General features: G+C 37.5%; 2 protein-coding genes across 3 annotated transcripts in view; both read left to right on the top strand.

Moving 5' to 3' along the window:
* Window positions 1–332: 332 nt before the first annotated feature.
* Window positions 333–20282, top strand: part of LOC114282726 (Radical SAM superfamily protein) — a 38323-nt gene continuing 18373 nt past the window's right edge. Inside the window, exons 1-7 of one of the 2 annotated variants that reach the window (XM_028225462.2) lie at window positions 333–791; window positions 945–1020; window positions 1131–1228; window positions 2325–2426; window positions 2570–2656; window positions 4592–4708; window positions 13328–13431. In XM_028225462.2, the coding sequence (XP_028081263.2) occupies window positions 483–791; window positions 945–1020; window positions 1131–1228; window positions 2325–2426; window positions 2570–2656; window positions 4592–4708; window positions 13328–13431 (893 nt within the window). In that variant the 5' untranslated portion in view covers window positions 333–482. Of the gene's footprint in view, window positions 792–944; window positions 1021–1130; window positions 1229–2324; window positions 2427–2569; window positions 2657–4591; window positions 4709–13327; window positions 13606–20282 lie in introns of both variants that reach the window. The other variant, XM_082882756.1, reaches the window with a different exon arrangement.
* On the top strand, window positions 17626–18703 carry LOC145796944 (uncharacterized). Its single transcript, XM_082882757.1, has one exon. The coding sequence runs from the start codon at window positions 17934–17936 to the stop codon at window positions 18573–18575; it is 642 nt and encodes a 213-aa protein (XP_082738883.1). The 5' UTR covers window positions 17626–17933; the 3' UTR covers window positions 18576–18703.

Genomic DNA, 20282 nt, shown 5'->3' with positions numbered 1-20282 from the left:
AATTAAATATTTATTTCGGAAGTAGATTTCTAAACATAATGATATAATTTGGCTCTGGTTATCCGAACAACGCTAGAAAAAAAAAAAAACAAGACTTTTACATTGTAAAACTCACATTTCCTTTGTTATCTTTCTCATAAACATTTATTTGCTTTTGAAAATTTGAATTTTCAAAAGAGAAATCCTTCATAATAATGACGAATGAGGATGAGATTAGTGTGTAAAATAATAGAAATGGAAAGTTACGAATGGACTTGAAACTTCAATAGCTCCAATGGACCAAAGCTTTAACAACTTCAATAGAAAAAGTACCCAGCTACAAACTTGGAACAGATGGACGTGAAGTTTGGATGTGTATTGAGATGCTAGTTTATTTGAATTGATATGATGTCTGAAATAGTAATTTTACTTTAGGATAAAATTGTTATAAAAATAAATATGATTAAGTGCGAATATAGAGTGTATTTGGCGTGTGTAAATAGATGCTCCCGGTTTTGGTGCACTCCTCGTTCGACCTGACCTATCCATTTTTCTATCCACGGAGGAGGAGACCGCAGAGCTCTGGTCTCTGGTCACCTTCAATGGCGTTACTTCAGCACGTGTACGTGTGCTATTTGCCCCTCGCACGTGCGCTACGGTCTCGCTCCCTCACTACTATCCCTTCACGCACCATCACTATCCCCTCCTCCTCCTCCTCCTCCTCTCTCAAGAAACTCCCTCACACTGATTCCCACGTTCTCCTCGGCATGTCTGAGCAACAGCTTCAACAGCTCGCCGTCGACTTCGGTCAGGTAAAACCCTCAACTATGAAAATTGACCTAGTTATGCTCTGTTTGGATGCCCAGAAACTAACTGTAGGAAAGCATTGCGCGCGCGCACACACACCCAAAAAATAATTAAAAAAAAAAAACAATATTTAATTGTTTAATGTTGTAATAATTTAGGAAAAGTATAGGGGGAAACAACTTCATCATCTTCTGTACAAAAGGAAGGTCAAAGAAATTCAGGATTTCAGTCACTGTGAGTGCAATCCAATTTGGTACTCGCTTGTTGTTGGATTTTGATTTAATTTTTTGACAACTATATGGCACATGTTCAATTAATTTTATTGCGTGACTGTTGGTGAACAGTGCCTCAGGCATTTAGAAATGATCTTGAGGAAGCTGGATGGAAGGTTGGGCGGTCACCTGTTCATCGTGCAGTGACTGCAGCTGATGGTACTATCAAGGTAGTAGCGGTTAAGCCAGTCTTAAGGAGCTTCTGTGTTGTATGATCCCTTTCAATTTAATTCAAGTATTTATTTGGATAATGATAATCATTTTTAAAATTCGAACTGTGTTTAGTGGTGGAGTCAGGATTTTGGTGGGAGGCACAACATTGAATTGATACCTTACCAAGATCTATCACAACCCAACTAAACCAATGTTCATTTAGTGGTGGGAGGATTAAAATTCAACATGATGCCAGAGTTATATGTTAGAGTTATGCTCGAGTTAACTGATCAATTTCTTCTGTTTTTATTTTTTTTATTTTTAAATATTGATTTTCTTATATAAAATGTGATCACATCCTTCCATAAAAATAGGATGAAATCACAGTAAGATACACACATGAAAAAAGAAAAAAAAGAAGATATAGAGAGGGGTAGATAAAGAAATGAGAGAGAATATAGAGAAATAATATAAATTTTTTAAAAGAAGTTTTAGCAAAATTAAACATTTAAAGTTACAAATTGCATGGACTCTGTTGAAAAGAGAAGGAAAGGAAAAGAGGATGTATAAGAATTTAGAGGCATATTTGAAACTTCAAAGAAGCAAATTGAAATTTTTTTATAATTAGAAGTGAAAGTTCAATTTCTACAAACTTAAGGAGGGGCATGTGCCTCTCCTGGCCTTAATGTGGCTCCATCACTGCCGATGTTACTTTTTATTTATTTATTTTGTTTAAAAAGAAAAAATAATGTGATTGAAGTAGACAGCTATGAAGGGAGAAGTAGATTCATTAGTAGGCTATTAAAAAATTTAAGCTTGACTGCAAGAAAGTTAAAAAAGGATGTGAAAATGAAGTAATTTTTCACGGCTGGTATTCATTATGACTTTGATTTTTGACGCACTAAAAAAGGCTTGAGAAGAACTTTATATGAATGGTCTAGTACCATATGTAGATGTTGATGGATGCCAAAAATGGAAATATTTCTGCTTTACATGTTGATTCCTACATTTCATTTACCATGAATTTGCTGTAGAAAATCATTTCTCTCCCTTTTTATTGGGTTCATGGTTATCTGGGAGGTTGAATCATTTTCTGCTCACCACTTACTGCAGTTATTAATAAAACTGGAGGACAACAGACTAGTTGAAACAGTTGGTATACCAGTTGAAGATGATAAAGGTTCAGTTCGCCTTACTGCGTGTATTTCATCACAGGTGATCTTCTAACCAAAGAACTAGCCAGCAGGCCCAACACATCTGTTTTTGGCTGGGTGGATCTTATGCTGTTTTGCGAAATTGTTGATGTGATTTTTAAGATAAATAATGTTCTTTTCCTCCCTTTTGCTTTTAATATTTAGGTAGGTTGTCCATTGCGATGCTCATTTTGTGCTACCGGCAAGGGGGGATTCTCAAGGAACCTTCAGAGGCATGAAATTGTTGAGCAGGTTTATGTTACATCTCTAATATGTTCATTTATAGAGTCCATAAACAGGTGTGGTGCTTGAATCATGGTTATTAATTTCGTTCCGTACCGGGTGGTACAGTCCGGATTGTACTGTTCTAATGGAAAACGTTTACCCTGAGTTTTGTATCACTTTGTTTTCTGCCTTATTCCTGTGGGTTCTAACAATCCTGTCCTAATTCGGTTGTTCCGAACAGTTCCGTCTGGTACAATAACAGAATTTTTTAACATTTCATCTACACATACCTCACATCGTTATTATCTCTCCTAAATCTTTTGCTCCTAGTACTCTCTCTCTTCTGCCGGAGATCGTACTCCCCCTCTAAATAAATGAATAAATAGTACTCCCTCCCTCTTGTTTTGCTTACACATAGACTGTACTCTCTCTCTCTCTCTCTCTCTCTCGTTTTGAATAAATAAACGTTAAAAAGGTACTATCAAGTTCTAATGTGCATATTATTAATTAAGACATTGTTCTAAACGTCAATTAGCTAATTATACAAATTGTTTTGTTCATGATGATTTAGATTGCTAAGTACTTTTATATCTTGTAAAATTGGTTATACATTAACAAATTGTATTTTGCTAATAAATAGAATTTTTCTGAAAGGTTTTATAAATTCAAAACAATTCATATATATATATAATAATTATAGCAATAAATCGGAAACAGTATGCCAAAATGCACCGGTACCATACCAATGACAAAAATGGTATGTTGACTGGTACGTGATTGATAAGTTTGAATACATTGACGTTTACACCAAATGGAAAACCAACCTCTTAATGTGTGATTGAGACAAGATATATGCCCTTGAGCATAAACAAAACTAGGTTTGTCCTCATGTGACTCTCCTCATTTCTTGAAAGTCCCTTAGTTTATAGAAGATTGTTTCACTATGTAGTTTGTTTTTGCTTTCAAGGAACATGATAGGTGAATTCAGCTATGAAGCACGGACACGGACACGGACACGCATACGGACACGGACACGGACACGGGACACGGCAATTTTAAAAAAATGGGGACACGGACACGGCTGGGGACACGGCAAATTTTTTTTTATATAAATATTTTTATTTTAATACAATTTAATTATTTTATTTAATTATTATATTTTAAAATAAATATGATTCTATTAATTTTTTATTTTATTTTATTTTGTCTACTTTTTTTTTATTAATATATGTATATATATTATATAAAATATAAGATATAAGGTGTTTTTTTTATTAATATTAAATAAATACATATATACATATATATATTATATACCTAATAGATATATTATACATGAGTCAGATATATATATATTATATACCTATAATAGATATATTAGTACATGAATCGAATCAGATCAGAGGAGAGAGAGGGCGATCGACGCGATTGCAAGAGAGAGCGATCGACGCGATCGATGCAAGAGCTAAGGCGAGAGACGCGAGCGAGAAGGAAGGCGAGAGAGAGGGACGAGAGAGAGAGAGAGACTTACTGATGAAGATCGACAGGCGAGTCAAGGTCGAGGTCATGGATGGAGGTCAATCGCGATCGTCTGGGGTGTTCGATCGACTGATGGAGCTTGGAGCTTCGATCTTCGACTGGATTCATGGAGCTTCGATCTTCGACAGGTTTGTCTCTCTTCACTCTCTTCCTTCACACTCTCTCCTTTGTCTCTTCCTACTTGCCGCGTCTCACGCCGTGTCCAGATCTGGACACGCGTGTCCCCTACAAGAAAAACAATTAAATTAAAGGGACACGGCAGATGGCGTGTCCCGTACGTGTCCCCGGCGTGTCCCCGTGTCCCCGGCGTGTCCCCGTGTCCGACACCGCCACGGCGCTGATTTTGCCGTGTCTATGCTTCATAGGCTGAATAGCTCAATAATGATCTAGTACCATGTTGTGGTTCAACATTTCTATGTGCAGGTTTTGGCTATAGAGGAGCTTTTCAAGCATAGGGTTACAAACATAGTGTTTATGGGAATGGGTGAGCCGATGTTGAACCTAAAAGCAGTTCTTGAAGCACATCGTTGCTTGAATAAGGTGTGTTTACATCTCTTTCATGTACATCATGTAGTTGCTGGACTTTTTTTTTAAGGGTTAATTACACTAAGATCCCTCTAACTATTAGCGAATATCACTTTGCCCCTTCATCTATGAACCCGTACATTTTGACCCGTTTCAACTATCAAAATGTTCACTTTGACACCCTGCTGACCCACTCTAAACTGCCTCCAAAAAGGGTGTATTTGTATGATTTTCATAGTTGAAGAGGTGATGTAGGATATCATATGCATAGCATGTGATAGTTAGTGGAAGGAAATTGTAGCCTATATCTAGAAGAGACATAACCACTTTGTAACCAACTTTTAGATATTGAACGTTGATTGATCGAGATATTTCTCTCTAAATTCTCTCTCATGTTCTTGATTGGGCCCATCATCATTTGGTATCAGAGCAAAAGAGCCAAGATTTTGATCCTATTATCTTATAATCTGATTGGTTCATCACCCATGAAACTTATGTACCTGATTTGGACCTTTGACTTCACAGATTGGATTTGCAGATTTTTCTCGTTCTCTAGAATCAACATTTGAAGTTGTCACTGGAGATTGTAACCCTAATTTGATAATCTCGAAGCAGTCGTTTATCTTGCAACACACAATCACACTTGCATCTCTGTTCAAAGCTTGACCTAAAGTTCAGATTCCTTCGTGGAAGCGATCGATCGAGTTCGTGTTTCAATTTGGGGCCTTTGTCGACTTCGTATTCCAGTTCGAAGCCCTTCTTAGGTTCGAATCTGTCTGAAAACCAAAGATACCTTCACGATTGCAGTTTGATCTCTTTATCTGAAGTCGAAGTTGAAGACGGAAGAGAAATCTTGTTCACTTGTTTTGAGTTCACATCTGGTTAGGGTTGATTTTCAATATTAAGTCTGGAATTCAGTCGAAATTGCGACCTCTCATTCTTGAATTTTTCAAACTCGAACTAGTTGGTGACTTCTGCAAATGGGATTTGACTCGCAACTGGGATTAACTCACTGTTTGGAGTACGATTGTTCGACTGCTTTGGAGTTTGGGACTTAGCTTCTTAATCTGTAATTGGGCTCTGATTCTACACAGGTATTCTCAATCCCTGTTTCCATTCTTAGACTGTTTCGGTTATACAGATTGTTTCCCATTCTTGAATCTGGTCCATTTTGCATCATTTCTTGAACTATTGCACTATCGGGTTGTTGCATTCTTGTTCTTGAACTGTTAGTTGAAGTGGGTTTGTGATTCTTGTGACTTGCACACTTGGGAAATTCAATAGCTAATCGGGGTCGAGGTTGTCGGGGTGGTCGTGGTAGAGGTTATGCCCTGGATTTGGGTGATGACATCGAGGGTAATGGGGTTCCATATCCGAGAGATGAATGGCCGAGATGAGACAGCAAATTGCCATTCTAATCGAGATGGTGCAATGTCTCCTTCCTCCTCCTACCAATGGTAGTGATGGTTTCGATGATACTGAGGGTGGTACCCGTCGTTCTTTTGATAATCTTTTTTGTGCGCCGCAAAGGCATCGAGCGGATATGGGTAGAATGGATCACAAATGGAAGAACAATATCAAGATTGAGTTTCCTGCCTTTCATGGAAGCCTTAATCCCGACAAATTCATTGATTGGCTTAACACTATTGAGTGGATCTTTGATTATGGTGAGGTTTCCGACGAGAAGAAGATCAAGTTTGTTGCCATTCAATTAAAAGGAAGGGCTTCTGCTTGGTGGGAACAACTTCAACTTAATCGTTGGCGATGTGGCAAAGAGAAAATTTGTAATTGGGAGAAGATGAAGAAGAAGTTGAAGGTCATTTCTTATCATTCAACTATCTTCAAAGTGTCTACCAAGCACTTCATGCTCTCAAGCAAGTTTGAAGTGTGGGTGATTACATGGAATCTTTCTATCAACTCATTTCTCGGGTTGATTTAAATGAAAGTGAAGAGCAACGGGTGGCTCGTTATGTGAGTGGTTTGAAGCCTTCAATCCAAGATGTTCTTGCCTTGCATACATTGTGTAATGTTTCTAAAGCTTATAATTGAGCTTTAGCTGTGGAAAAGCAACCAAGTCGTCGTGCTTACCAAATGGGACAATACTCCTAAGGAGGGTTTCGAGGTGGTTTTAGGCCAGGTCCTTCTTTTTCTAGCTTTGTCAAAGCTAGTCCTCCTTCCAAGTTTATGGATAAGGGGTGCTTCTTCCTCTAAATCTCCTCATCCTAATGGTGCTTCCAAAAACCGAAATCCACCTTAAGGTGGAACTTTCAAGTGCTTCAAGTGTGGAGAACTGTGCCATAGATCTTCCGATTGCCACAAGAATATGGGTACTAATCGGAACAAGACACTTCTTATTGAAGTTTATGAGAGTGCTCCAATTTATGACACTTCGGATAATATTGAAATTGATGGAGATAGTGATGAAGAAGTGGGTCTTGCTCTTATGTTAAAGAAGACGCTTTTTATCACCAAAGCTAGAGAGCCAAGAAGATTGGTTGCGCACCAATGTTTTCTTTACCACTTGCAACATTGGTGGACGTGTCTGTAACATGATCATTGATAGTAGAAGTTGTGAGAACGTGGTTTCTCAAGAGGTGGTGGCTAAACTCAACCTTCCGGTAGAGGACCATACCCATCCTTATTCCGTATCTTGGTTCAAGAAAGGTAATGAGATCAAGGTAACCAAATGGTGTTTGATTTCTTTTTCTATCCAGAAGAAATATTTTGATGAGATTTGGTGTGATCTATGATGCACGGACACGGACATGGACACGGACACGGACATGCAAATTTTCAAAAAATGGGGGACATGACATGCTGAGGACATGTTTAATATATATAATTTTATTTATTTATTATATATCTAAAATTAAAAAAAAAAATCATTGGTTCCTATAAAATTACAATAATAATAAAATTAATAAACACATTCCCTAAATTTTTTTAATAAAAATTGATTTTTTTTTCAAATAAAAATAATTTGTTTTATAAATTTTAATAAGAACATGGATATAAATTCAAAAAAAAAAAAAGAAGAGAGAATAAAGCAAGGAAAAGAGACCACATCAGGAAAAAGAAAAAAAAAAGGAGGGGAGAGAAAAAAAAAAAAATAAAGAGGAAAGGGAGACAAAAAAGGGAGGAAGGAGACAAAAGAGACAAAAAATGGAGGAGAGAGAAAGAAGAAACGAAATAAGAAGAGAAGAAGACAGAAGATGAAGAAAAGAAGGCGAAGAAGAATAGAGAAGAACAGAGAAGACCAAGCCAAAACAGGTTAGGGTTTCTTCTCTCTCTTCCCTCGTCTCTCCCTCTCTATTCCCTCAATCTGTCTCTCTTTCTCCTCTCCAACAGATTTAAAGCTTCTTTGATCCACCTTGCGTGTGTCTGAAATGTGTCATCGCGTGTCCATTGCGTGTCTGATTGGAAAAATTCCAAAAAAAAAAAAAGGGGACACGTAAGGGAGAGTGTCGGACACGTGTCCACAACGTGTCCGACACTCATACGTAGGCCTTGGCGACGTGTTCGTGCTTCATAGGGTGTGATGTAGTGCCTATAGATGCTTGTCACATTCTACTTGGGCATCCTTGACAATATGACCAGCAATCTTTGCATGATGGCAAATAGAGCACTTACACCGTTATGAAGAATGATGGCCATTTTATATTGCTTCCAATGAAGCAAAAGGTTGCTTCTAAGCTATCTTCTAGTTCTACCACCTTGCTTGCTTCCAAGGAATTTTTGGAATAAAGTCGAGATTTTGGGGTTATATTGGCTTTGGTTCCGGTTGTGCACATGGATGCTACTAAGGAAAATGTTGATATGACTACTCTTTTGGAAGAGTATGTCGATGTCTTTCCCCAAGAGCTTCCTTCTAATTTGCCTCTTTAGACTCCGCTAAAGCTAAGCTTGTTTTTCCGACTATTTAATTTTCTTAAATTACTGCAATATTTGAATGTTTATTTCCTAGTTTGTTTTTCTTAGTCTATTTGATTCAATACTACTTAATTTTTATTATTTATTTTGACAACATAAATTGATATTTAGACAACAAGTATAAAATTTACAACAAAATATGTCATACAATACAAAACAAGGCTTGTAAATTGGATCGGATAGGATCGGATTCGGATCGGGATTCCACGATCCTATAAGATCCCACTATCAGGATCGAAAGATCCTACCTATAAGGAGTTTTTTACACGATCCGGATCAATTGCACTCAAATGGATCGTAAGATCGTAGGATCGTAAGATCCAGATCGGGATTCTGATAACCATGCTCTTATGCGTGACATCCAACATCGAATTGATTTGGTACCCAGGTTGGCGCCTCCAAATAAATTGGCTTATCGCATGTCTCCAAAGGAGAAAGAGGAGTTACAACGGCAAGTAGAAGAGCTTTTGGCTAAAGGGTATATCCGGCCGAGTCTTGGCCCTTGTGGTGTTTCTAGCCCTTTTGACACCTATGAAGGATGGATCATGGCGCAAGTGTGTGGATAGCCGTGCAATCAACAAAATTACCATCAACTATCGCTTTCTAATTCCAAGATTGAATGATATGTTGGATTACTTTGCTAGGTCAAAGGTGTTTGCTAAGATTGATCTTAGAAGCGGTTATCATCAAATCCGCATTAAGCCGGGTGATGAATGGAAAACGACTTTTAAAACACCTCATATACTATTTGAGTGACTTGTGATGCCATTTAGGCTTACCAACTCTCCAAGCACTTTTATGAGGGTGATGACACAAATGTTGCAACCACTTTTGGGTGTTTGTGTAGTGATTTACTTCGATGACATCTTGATCTATAGTTGAAGCTTGGAAGAGCATTTGTGCCACCTTTGGCAAGTCTTTGAACTTTTGAGGCGAGAAAAGTTCTATAGCAACACTAAGAAGTGTAGCTTTGCTGTTGATCAAGTCATCTTCTTGTGTTCTGTTATGTCTTCTCGTGGGGTGCTTATGGACATGGAGAAGGTCAAGGCGATTGTGGATTGGCCTACTCCTTATAGTATCCATGAAGTGCGGAGTTTTCTTTGGTTGGCTACTTTCTATAGGTGGTTTATCAAGAACTTTAGTAGCCTCGCTGCTTCTGTAACTAACATTCTCAAGCTTAAGATTTTTGAATGGAACAAAGAGGCCGCTAATAGCTTCCAACTTTTAAAGAAGGTGCTTACCGAAGCACGGATACAGATACGGGATACGGATACGATACGATACGGATACGGTGATACGACAAAATTTGAAAAACTAGGATACGGGTACGGCGGGGATACGTTCGTAAAAAATATTATTTTAACAATTTTTAGTAATGCAGTATGCATAAAAATAAAACCTAAAGCAAAAGACAACTTGATAAAGAAGAAAGATTCCTATAAAACTAAGAGTCTTCAAGGTCAATAGCTTCAACTTGTTCCCCTTCATCAGTGAATATCACAAGACCTTAGTTAAAGCCAAAAAACCATTCTTAAATAAAAATTTCAGCAAATATACTTTTTTAAGTCATCAATGATAGCCTAGGAAGCACGGATACGGATATGGTGATATGGGGATGTGGATATGGCGATATGTCAAAACTTAAAAAAGTATGATACGGGTACAGCGGGGATACATTCGTAAATTTTTTTTTTATAATTTTAATAATGTAATATGCATGAAAATAAAACTTAAAGTAAATTAATAAATAAAGAGAGGGATTCCTATTAACCTAAAAGTGTTCAAACATTCATAAAACATCCAAAACTAAAAGCAAAAGCAAATGCAAATTAAACATCATCCTTACATGCCAACATCAAAAAAAGAATGAGAGTAGAGAGAAGAAACGTGAGAGAGTAAGAAAGCGAGAGAGAAGTGAGAGAGACAACAATGATACATCAATTTGACAAATTCTATTACTTTAACTCTCACTATATTCCTCTTATCAAAGAACTAAACAAAATATTATAAGTAATATGTAACTTCGAGTATCTGATACTTTAAAATTAAGTATCCGATACTTCAAAATTAATAAAAAATTAATTAAGAAGTATCCGATACGTGTCCGCGAGTATCTGAGGAGTATCGGTATCCGATAAGTATCCGATACGGATACGTCACCTTTTTTGAAGTATCCGTGCTTCATACCAGACTTTGACAAAACCTTTGAAATTGATTGTGATGCTTTGAGATTGGGCATTGGTGGCATCCTTAGCCAAGAAGGGCGGCCAATTGCTTTCTTTAGTGAAAAGTTGAATGGGGTTAAGCTCAAGTATTCTACTTATGATTTGGAATTTTATGCCATCATCCAAGCCATTAGGCATTGGAGCTACTACCTTGCTTGTAAGGAGTTCGTGCTCAACACCGACCGTGAGGCCCTCAAGTACATCAATAGCCAATCCCATCTCAATGAGAGACATGCCAAATGGATGGCTTACTTGCAACAATTTACATTCTCTTTGCGACATAAATCGGGGGTTCTTAAAAAAGTGGTCAATAGTTTGAGTAGGCGAACGACTCTTCTGATTGAGATGAAGAATGAAGTTGTGGGTTTTGATGAGTTTCGCACATTCTATGCAAGTGATCTTTACTTCTCCAAGATGTTTGATGCTTTCCAAAGGGGGCGAAGGGCTACTTATCCAAGCTACATGATTAGGGATGGCTTCCTCTTCCATGACCTTAAGTTGTGTGTGCCTAGTTATTCCTTGAGGACGCATTTGTTGATTGAATATCATGAATTGGGATATTTTGGCAAGGACAAGATCCTTGGGTTACTTCAAGATGCTTATCATTGGCCGTGCATGACCAAGGATGTGGGCAACCATGTGAAATGGTGTCAAATTTGTCAAAGGAGCAAAGGGACCATGACTAATGTGGGATTATATATGCCTTTACCGGTTGGCAATGCATTAGTATGGACTTTGTGTTGGGTTTACCTCCTATACAAAGGACTGATTCTATTATGGTGGTGGTGGATAGTTTCTCCAAGATGGCACATTTTAAACCTTGCAAGAAGACCATGGATGCTACAAATATTGCTAACCTCTTCTTCAAGGAAGCCTATAAGTTGCATGGGGTGCCTACCTCTATTGTGTCCGATAGAGATACTAAGTTCCTTGCTCACTTTTGGAGAACTTTGTGGAGGAAAATTGACAACGACTTGAACTTTAGCACTGCATTTCATCCTCAACCCGATGGCCAAACAGAGGTAGTGAATCGAAATCTTGGCAACTTGTTGAGGTGTCTTGCGGGAGATCATCCCAAGAGTTGGGATGGTATTATTTCTTTGGTCGAGTTCGCTTACAATTCATCGATCAACCGCACCATAAATACTTCTCCCTTTGAAGTTGTTTATGAAATGAAACCTTGAAGTGTTATGGACTTTGTTCCGTTGCCTATCTCAAGTAAGGGAAATGTTAAAGCGGAGGACATGGCTACATTCATGAAGAATGTTCATGCCCAAGTTAGGGCCCAAATTAAAAAGTCCAATGCCAAATACAAATCGGCGTTCATAAACGGAAAGTGTTGTTTGAGGTGGGGGATCTTGTGTGGGTTGTGTTGAGCAAAGAAAGGTATCCTCATGGTGCTTACACCAAATTAAGTGATAGGAAGGTGGGTCTTTATGAAATGTTGCACAAACACAAAGTCAACGACAATGCTTATTAAGTCAAATTGCCGCCTCATTTGGGAATCTCTAGCACCTTTAACGTGCAACATCTTGTGCCTTTTTTGCCGGATGATTCTTGTATCAACACCGCTTCTATCATTGTAGATTAGTTTTCTTTGTGGAATTTGTTTGTATTAGACTTTCTAGTTTTGGTTTCACTTCTAGTGCATTAGTTGTGTTTTGTTTGTCTTCACTTGAGGACAAGTTCTTTTGATGAGGAGAGCATGATGTAGGATATCATGTGCATAGCATGTGATAGTTAGTGGAAGGAAATTGTAGCCTATATCTAAAAGAGGTATAACCACTTTAGCCAACTTTTAGATATTGAACATTGATTGATTGAGATATTTCTCTCTAAATTCTCTCTCATCTTCTTGATTGGGCCCGTCGTCAAGAGGTCAAAATGTGAGGGTTCATAAATGAGGTTGTCTTGGTGTAAATAACCCTTTTTTAAACCTCCTTTTAAGTGTAATATTATTGTTTTTGACAACAAACTTTGACCAATGCTTGTAACTTGGTCAAACATTGTTTTTATGAGTAACTATTAGTTCTGCGACACAACTATAATCTATTAAGGTTATTTTAAAAAAAATTAGCATATTAATATCTTCGATGTAAAATATTTATTAATCAATAATCTTTCTCATTTTTTGATAATTTTGTTTTGTAGTTTTCATTTAAAATTTGGAAGAGCTGTTTCAGAGTTTCTGTATTGATTGTTGGGATTGCGAGCATGTGTTAATAGAATTTATTGTGTTCACCATTTAGCAAAAGCTGGCTTTCGCAAAGTCATACAAGTTGTCTTGATTTTTAAACTGCTAGAGTGGTAGTTAGTACATCGATGTTTTAGCATTGATTCTCATTTCATATTGTTTATTTTCTACTAGTTGTGATGGTGCAACAATTGTTAGCTTTTGGGTTTTGAATCTTACCTTCTACATGGTGTGTTATTCTTTTTCTTCTTTTTGCCTTCCCTCCCTGTTGTCTCCTCTTGTAAGGATGTGCAAATTGGGCAAAGAATGATAACAATTTCAACAGTTGGGGTTCCCAATACAATAAAAAAGCTGGCTTCTCACAAACTTCAGTCCACATTGGCTGTCAGGTATGTTTTTAATTCAGCAATGCTACATCCACCGAATTTTGGCTCGCTCGAATTGTCCGAATTTGTGCATGCCGGTCATCCGGGAACAAGGGTGATAACCACGGTTGATAAGGGTTGCACCGGTCGTCCAGGCAGTCGTCTGGCTTACAAAATTTGGGCGAGCTCAAATTCAGTGTATGAATCATTTTTCCTTTTAATTACATCCAAGTTATGTAGGTTAAATGTGAATAATTTTTCCATTTTTCAAGAATCACCTGTGTATATGAATTATTTGACTTATTCTGCAAATTTTTATTTTATTTTATAATTTTTCTTTGTTTTTGAATAATTTCAAGTTAAATTAGGTAACATATTGCTTTGAGGCAATGTCTGTTTTCTATTTGTATATCGGAGGGTCCTCCTAGAGTGGGAGAGAGATATCCGAAATCACCTTTTTCTTTCATTAGGAAATATCTGACACCTGACTTCATAGAAGTGGCATAAACCCAATTTCAGATTCTCCACTGAAGTTTGGAGATTCGTGTGCTTTTACGATAGTGCCCTTGGGTAGAACTTGGTAGGTCGTTTTGCACACTAAAAATAAATCCTTAGTAAGACCTTAATTCAATAGAATAGTGGTTTAGTTTGGGTATCAATCCACAGGGACTAGAAAGCTAAGTTGTTCAAATATTAGAAACTAAATTCTTAATTAATTCAAATCAGATGAATATTTTGATTTTAATCTAAAATTAACTAAAAACAATTATTAAATAAAAAGAAAGATTGGGTGGAATTTAAGTAGAAAATAGATTGGAGTTTCGAATCCACTTGTAATCTCATAACAAGTAATTAATATATTGAATTCCCGTAAATCAATGATTCGGATAATAGTGATGTATCGTGGCTACAAGTCTCGATATCATCGTCTAGAGAATGAGTATAATAAAATCCCAGGCACGAATCATCTTCAGTTGGCATGAATCGTCTATACGAAACTAGGGTTGTAGTAAGACTCGTCTTCCATAGGTATGACTTGTCCTATGTTACACGGACTCGTCAGATTTGGCGAAGTACCTGTGTCAACACGACATGACACGGGTATGAGATACGACCAGGATACATCATGGAGAAAGTGGATATGACAAACGAAAAAGAAAGATGGCATATATGGTTCAAACTCAGAGATGGAGAGAGAGAGAGGGCTGAAACTCACCTTTGTGAAGCAATTCGAGTTGCGAAGCGTGATCGAAGCGCGAACCCTAGTTGCGAACTAGACCGAATTGAAGGATATCTGACAACCAACATCGCGAAGTCGATTCCATCCAAAAAATGATCCTGGGGCTTCGATTCCCCTTTGGTCTCTCTCTTCTATCTTCTCCTCTCACTCTCTCTCTCTCTCTTCTTCTTTGGCTCTGTCTTCTCTTCCTCTCTATTCTCTTTCTCTACTTTCTAATTAGATTTATATTATATAATATAAATGATATTAATATTAATATAATAATATATAATAGTATTCATATTATATAATATTATTCACTCAAAAAAATATTGTATAATATAATATATCATAAATAATATAATTTTTATGTCTAAAATAAAATAATTTATTTTCTCATATATAATATAATTTATTTGATGCCTAAAATAATTTTTATTTGTTATTTTTTTAACAAAATTTGTTATTCCTTAACTTTTTTTAACTCATCTTCATATAATAAATATATTTTTAAAAAATAACTATTTAACTTATCCCCATATCTGTATCTAAATTTGGATCCATATCCACGTATCCTTAATTTTTAATTTTAAAGTATTCGACCCCTAGATACGCACCCACACCTGATACCCACACCCGAGTCCGTGTAACGTAGGACTCGTCTCACAATTTGTATATACAAACAAATAAAACAATTGTATAACAATATATTCTCAATCACAGAAATCGAATACATTCATTAGATGAAAACTTTACTTGAATAAATAAACTTTGAAAGTTGTACAATGATTATCCAAACCAAATCAAAACTAAAATCACAATACATTAATACAAGTTACTTGATTAGGGTTTTATCTCAATCTGGGAGAAGAAGATTAGCCGCTCATGGTTGAGATGAAAAACCTCTTCTCCTTGCCTCTTTCCACTTATGTATTTATAGACATAGGAGACATCTAAATAATACCCAATAGGCTAGAATTCTCTAAAATAAAAGGGAAATTCCGATAGAATTATTCCCAGCTTTTTTGACTCATCTTGCGGGCCTGTTTTGACCTATAAAAATTCAGAATTGAAATTTTTTTTATTTCATACAAAATCGTAGCCCTTTGATTTATCTTTCCAATGCTGCTTGAATCACTTCAATCTGATATTGGATGAGAGATATACATCCAAAATACTAGCCCTGTTTAGTAGGGCTTATTTCCAGTTTATTTCAGTTTTTAGCTTAATTTAAGTTATTTTGATGTGTTTGGTTCAGCTTAATAATACAGCTTATAGCTTTTTGTAAGTCAAAAATCAACTTATTCTTTGAGTGGGGGAGGAGAAACTTAATTTATAAGTCAAAAATCAACTTGTGTTCACAGTTATAAGCTATAAGCTATTAGGTTATAAGTTATAATCACTTTTCCACACCTCTACCAAACGGGGCCACTGAAGGCAGTGCAAAGTGACTCTATAGCTAGATTGCAACAATTGTAACTTTTCTTTCTTCAAATCTCATGGGTTGGACTTTTATTGCTTGATTCAATTATTTACATCTTCCGAGCCTTTAAACTTGGGTTGAACCTTGTCGCTCGGGCTTCAAATACTTTAAATTAAGGTCAATTTCATTTCATCTCACAAGCCTAAATGACCTACACATATACAAACTCATTAAAACCGTCACGTAGTAATAATTCAAGGAATAACAATTGTATTTTAGGGGGCTTAAATGTGTTCATTTCAGCACCTATCACACCCAACTTACACTTTGCTAGTCCTCTAGCAAAGCAAAAGAAAAATAAAATAAAATCTATCTAAGCCATTTTCGTAGGGATCACGATTGCGTTTAGTGTATGCAACAAACCTTTTAAACCACAAGGTTGCCCAAGTGGACGAGTGGAGTTTCGTGAGGGTTTGTAGCATGGTTATCAGAATCTCGATCCGGATCCTACGATCTTACGATCCATTTGAGTACAATCGATCCAGATCATGTAAAAAACTCCTTATAGGTAGGATCTTTCGATCCTAGTAGTGGGATCTTATAGGATCGTAGAATCCCGATCCGAATCCGATCCTATCTGATCCAATTTATAAGCCTTGTTTTGTATTGTATGACATATTTTGTTGTAAATTTTATGTTTGTTGTCTAAATACCAATTTATGTCGTCAAAATAAATAATAAAAATTAAGTAGTATTGAATCAAATAGACTAAGAAAAACAAACTAGGAAACAAACATTCAAATATTGCGGTAATTTAAGAAAATTAAATAGTCGGAAAAACAAACTTAGCTTTAGCGAAGTCTAAGAAGGGTAAGATGATTGCAACTTTATCCCAATTTCTGGAGAAATTATTTTTGTGACTCGAATCCGCTCCACCGGGGATGCTAACGACAAACCTTATCATTCGACTAAGCTACTCTTTTGAATTCTTAATCTATTTTCATTTCCAATTTTGTTAAATATTTTTTCTTCACTTTTTATGCATTATTGTACATTGTAAAGTATTTTGTTATAGAATTCTTCTTCTTCTTCACCTTCTTTTTTGATAAAATACAGAACTTTTACCATCGGGTTTTCTATTGCATAATATTATATGTGCATTTTACATGGAGTATTATATTTTTCACAATATATTCACTTCTTTTTAATAGAATATAAGTTCATTTTGTGTATACTTTATAAGAAATATTTATTTAAATTAAATTATTATGTACTTTGTCTTTTTTGGTAGGATCTTACGATCCTCGATCCGATTCTACGATCCGATCCTATAAACACCTCCAACGATCCAACGTAGGATCCTGTTAGAATTTACCATAAACCTACTCTCCACCTACTTCACCCACTTAAACCTACTCCACTAAACCTAACCCACTACACCACTACCACCTCACCTACTCCACTAAACCTAACCCACTACACCACTACCACCTCCACTTCACCTACTCCTTACCTACTACACACTCACCCTCTTCTATATATAGGAATCATGAATCATTGTAATAAATAGAACATTATATCAATCAATAATACAATTCTCTATTTCTCTTTATACATTAAATTTCTACATGGTATCAGAGCAAGGTTAAGCACTTAGTATTTTTCGCTTCACCGGCGGGCGGCAACCTCGCCTTGGCCGCCCGCCGGACCTCAACCTAATCCGCTAGAATTTTCTACACATACCTTGAAATTTATTCGAGTCCACCACCACTGCACCTCCTCTCACTGTTGTCCTCCCATACACCACCGTCTCGGTCGTCTTCATCACCACCACAGATCTTCCCAATTTTACAGCCCAGGTGCTTCAGGTTTTAGGGTTTGGGTATGAATAGTGTTTTTGGCCAATCAACTGGCCCTTCGTGTTCAGGCAATACTAGCAATGAAATGGGTGATTTTGAATGTAATATATGCTTTGAATTCACTGAAGACCCAATAGTGACTCTCTGTGGCCACCTGTACTGTTGGCCCTGTCTTTATAGGTGGCTGCATATTCACTCACATTTTTTAGAGGAAGAGAAGTTGGTTCCAATATATGGAAGGGGCAAAACCAGTTCAGACCCGAGATTCAGATCAATTCCTGGCGAGGACATTCCTCATCGCCCTGCAGGCCAGAGGCCCGAAACAGCTCCTCCTCCTGCTCCAGATGCAAACTATTTCCGTCAAGAACAGGATGGAATTTTGGGAGGTTTTATGCCTAGGGGGGCTGCAAACTATTTCCGTCAAGAACAGGATGGAATTTTGGGAGTTTTTATGCCTAGGGGGGCTGCAAGGGTTGGGAATTTCACCTTGTCTGCTGCTTTTGGTGGTTTGATTCCGTCTTTCAACCTTCAGGTGCATGGATTTAATTATGCTAATGCATATGCTCCACCCACTGATTTTATATTTTATTTTATCACATACCCATCATGTACCCCACTCTATCTCTCTCTCATCTTTCCACTTTCAAACCCACACTCCTTTTTTTAATCACACTCATTCACCGCCCAAATTTTATTTTTTATTATAAAACTTAATTGGTGCTCTATTTTTATTATATATTCATCATCACCATGCTTATCATTTCATCACTATCTCCATATTTTTTTATTATTCGATTCCCTTATTTTTCAAAAAAAAAAAAAAAAAAAAAAAAAAAAACATTCATCATTCCACAAACTCATTTTATTCATGTTGGGGCTCACCCCGATCACCATTTTACACCAAAAAACAAAAAAAAAAAACAAAAAACAAAAAACAAAAACCAACACAACCACATCCACAGTGGGATTTTTTCTTCTCTACTCTGCTGCGGGTCTCTTCTTCTTGCTTTTCTCTTGGTTGTCCCGTGACTGCCCAGCCTCCATGCTTCCTAGACCACCAAGCAAGTTGCCTCCTCCCTGCTCCTCCACTACAGCATATGGTGGACCTCCAAATCGGAACATCACGGTGGCCTTCCACTTGAGCTCCTTGTTTTCTGCCCTTAGCACGCTTATCTCTGCTCGCGCATCCTTATACATGCGTTGGAGCAGAGCCAGCTGGGAGGTTAAATGCTGCACCTCATTTGTTCTACTCTGCAGCCGGTTCGACAAATTTGTGACCGCCGTCATGCTTTCCACACATGCCTTCAGAGTATACTGATTAGCCTCAATATCAGTTTGCACCGCCATTTTTTGCTCCACCGACCGCATCGGAAAGTTCAATGGAGCAAAACCAGAGGTGTTTGGTTGAGGTTCACTGGCCACCGCACCAGTTATTTCTCTTGTGGGCTCGTTCAGTTCTGGAAAGAGCGTGAGCAGGTTCTGGGTAGCTGGACGGGAAGAAGAGGCCATATTTTTGGGTTGCTAAGTGTTTCAGCGAAATAGCAATTTCAGACTGGTAATGTTCGGAAGGGTTGGTGACAGAATGGCAACAAAGTGTTCCACAGTTTCTCTCTCCGCAGAGGCAGAGTTTTTCAGCGAAGGGTTGGTTTCAGAGGTTTCAGAATGGTATGCCTCAGCCTCAGCCTTCGTCTTGGTTAAATAGCCGAGGCAGCCACGCGTATTGCGCGCCTCTTGCCGCCCGACAAACTGGCACGCCTTTTCATGGCACATCTTTTGATAAAGTGGACACGCCTTTTGATGGCCCGTCTTTTGATGGCACGCCTTTTTATGAATTGGGCACGCTTTTTGATGGCACGCCTTTTAAAAAATTGGGCACACCTTTTGAGGGTGCGACTCTTCAAGGGTCCGACAAGACTCTGTAAACTGTCCCGACATTGATTCCGGTTAGCTCCTTCATGGGTCCGACAAGACTCTGTAAACTGTCCCGACATAGATTCCGGTTAGTTTCTACAAGGGTCCGACAAGACTCTGTAAACTGTCCCGACATTGATTCCGGTTAGTTTCTACAACGGTCCGACATGACCCCATAAACTGTCTTCTACAACGGTCCGACATGACCCCATAAACTGTCTTCTACATCGGTCTGACACCGCCATCCAGTGTCCTCTACAATGTTATGACACCACCATCGAGTGTCTTCACCAATGGTCTGACACGACCATACAGTGTCACCTATCCTCTTTTATTTTTATGTATTTGCTTGTTTTGTTCCTTTCTTCAAACTCAAGTTGGTTAATTTCTATCCTCCTTGAGTTTGCGGGGGGCTGTTAGAATTTACCATAAACCTACTCTCCACCTACTTCACCCACTTAAA

This window comes from Camellia sinensis, chromosome 8 (assembly GCF_055761805.1).
Source record: "Camellia sinensis isolate YWXY chromosome 8, ASM5576180v1, whole genome shotgun sequence".
Lineage (NCBI taxonomy): Eukaryota > Viridiplantae > Streptophyta > Magnoliopsida > Ericales > Theaceae > Camellia > Camellia sinensis.
Note: the sequence above shows the minus strand (reverse complement) of the source record. Positions and strands in the feature narration are given on the sequence as shown.

Coding starts and splice junctions, on each gene's coding strand:
- LOC145796944 (XM_082882757.1), top strand. CDS start 17,934: ATGAATAGTGTTTTTGGCCAATCAACTGGCCCTTCGTGTTCAGGCAAT.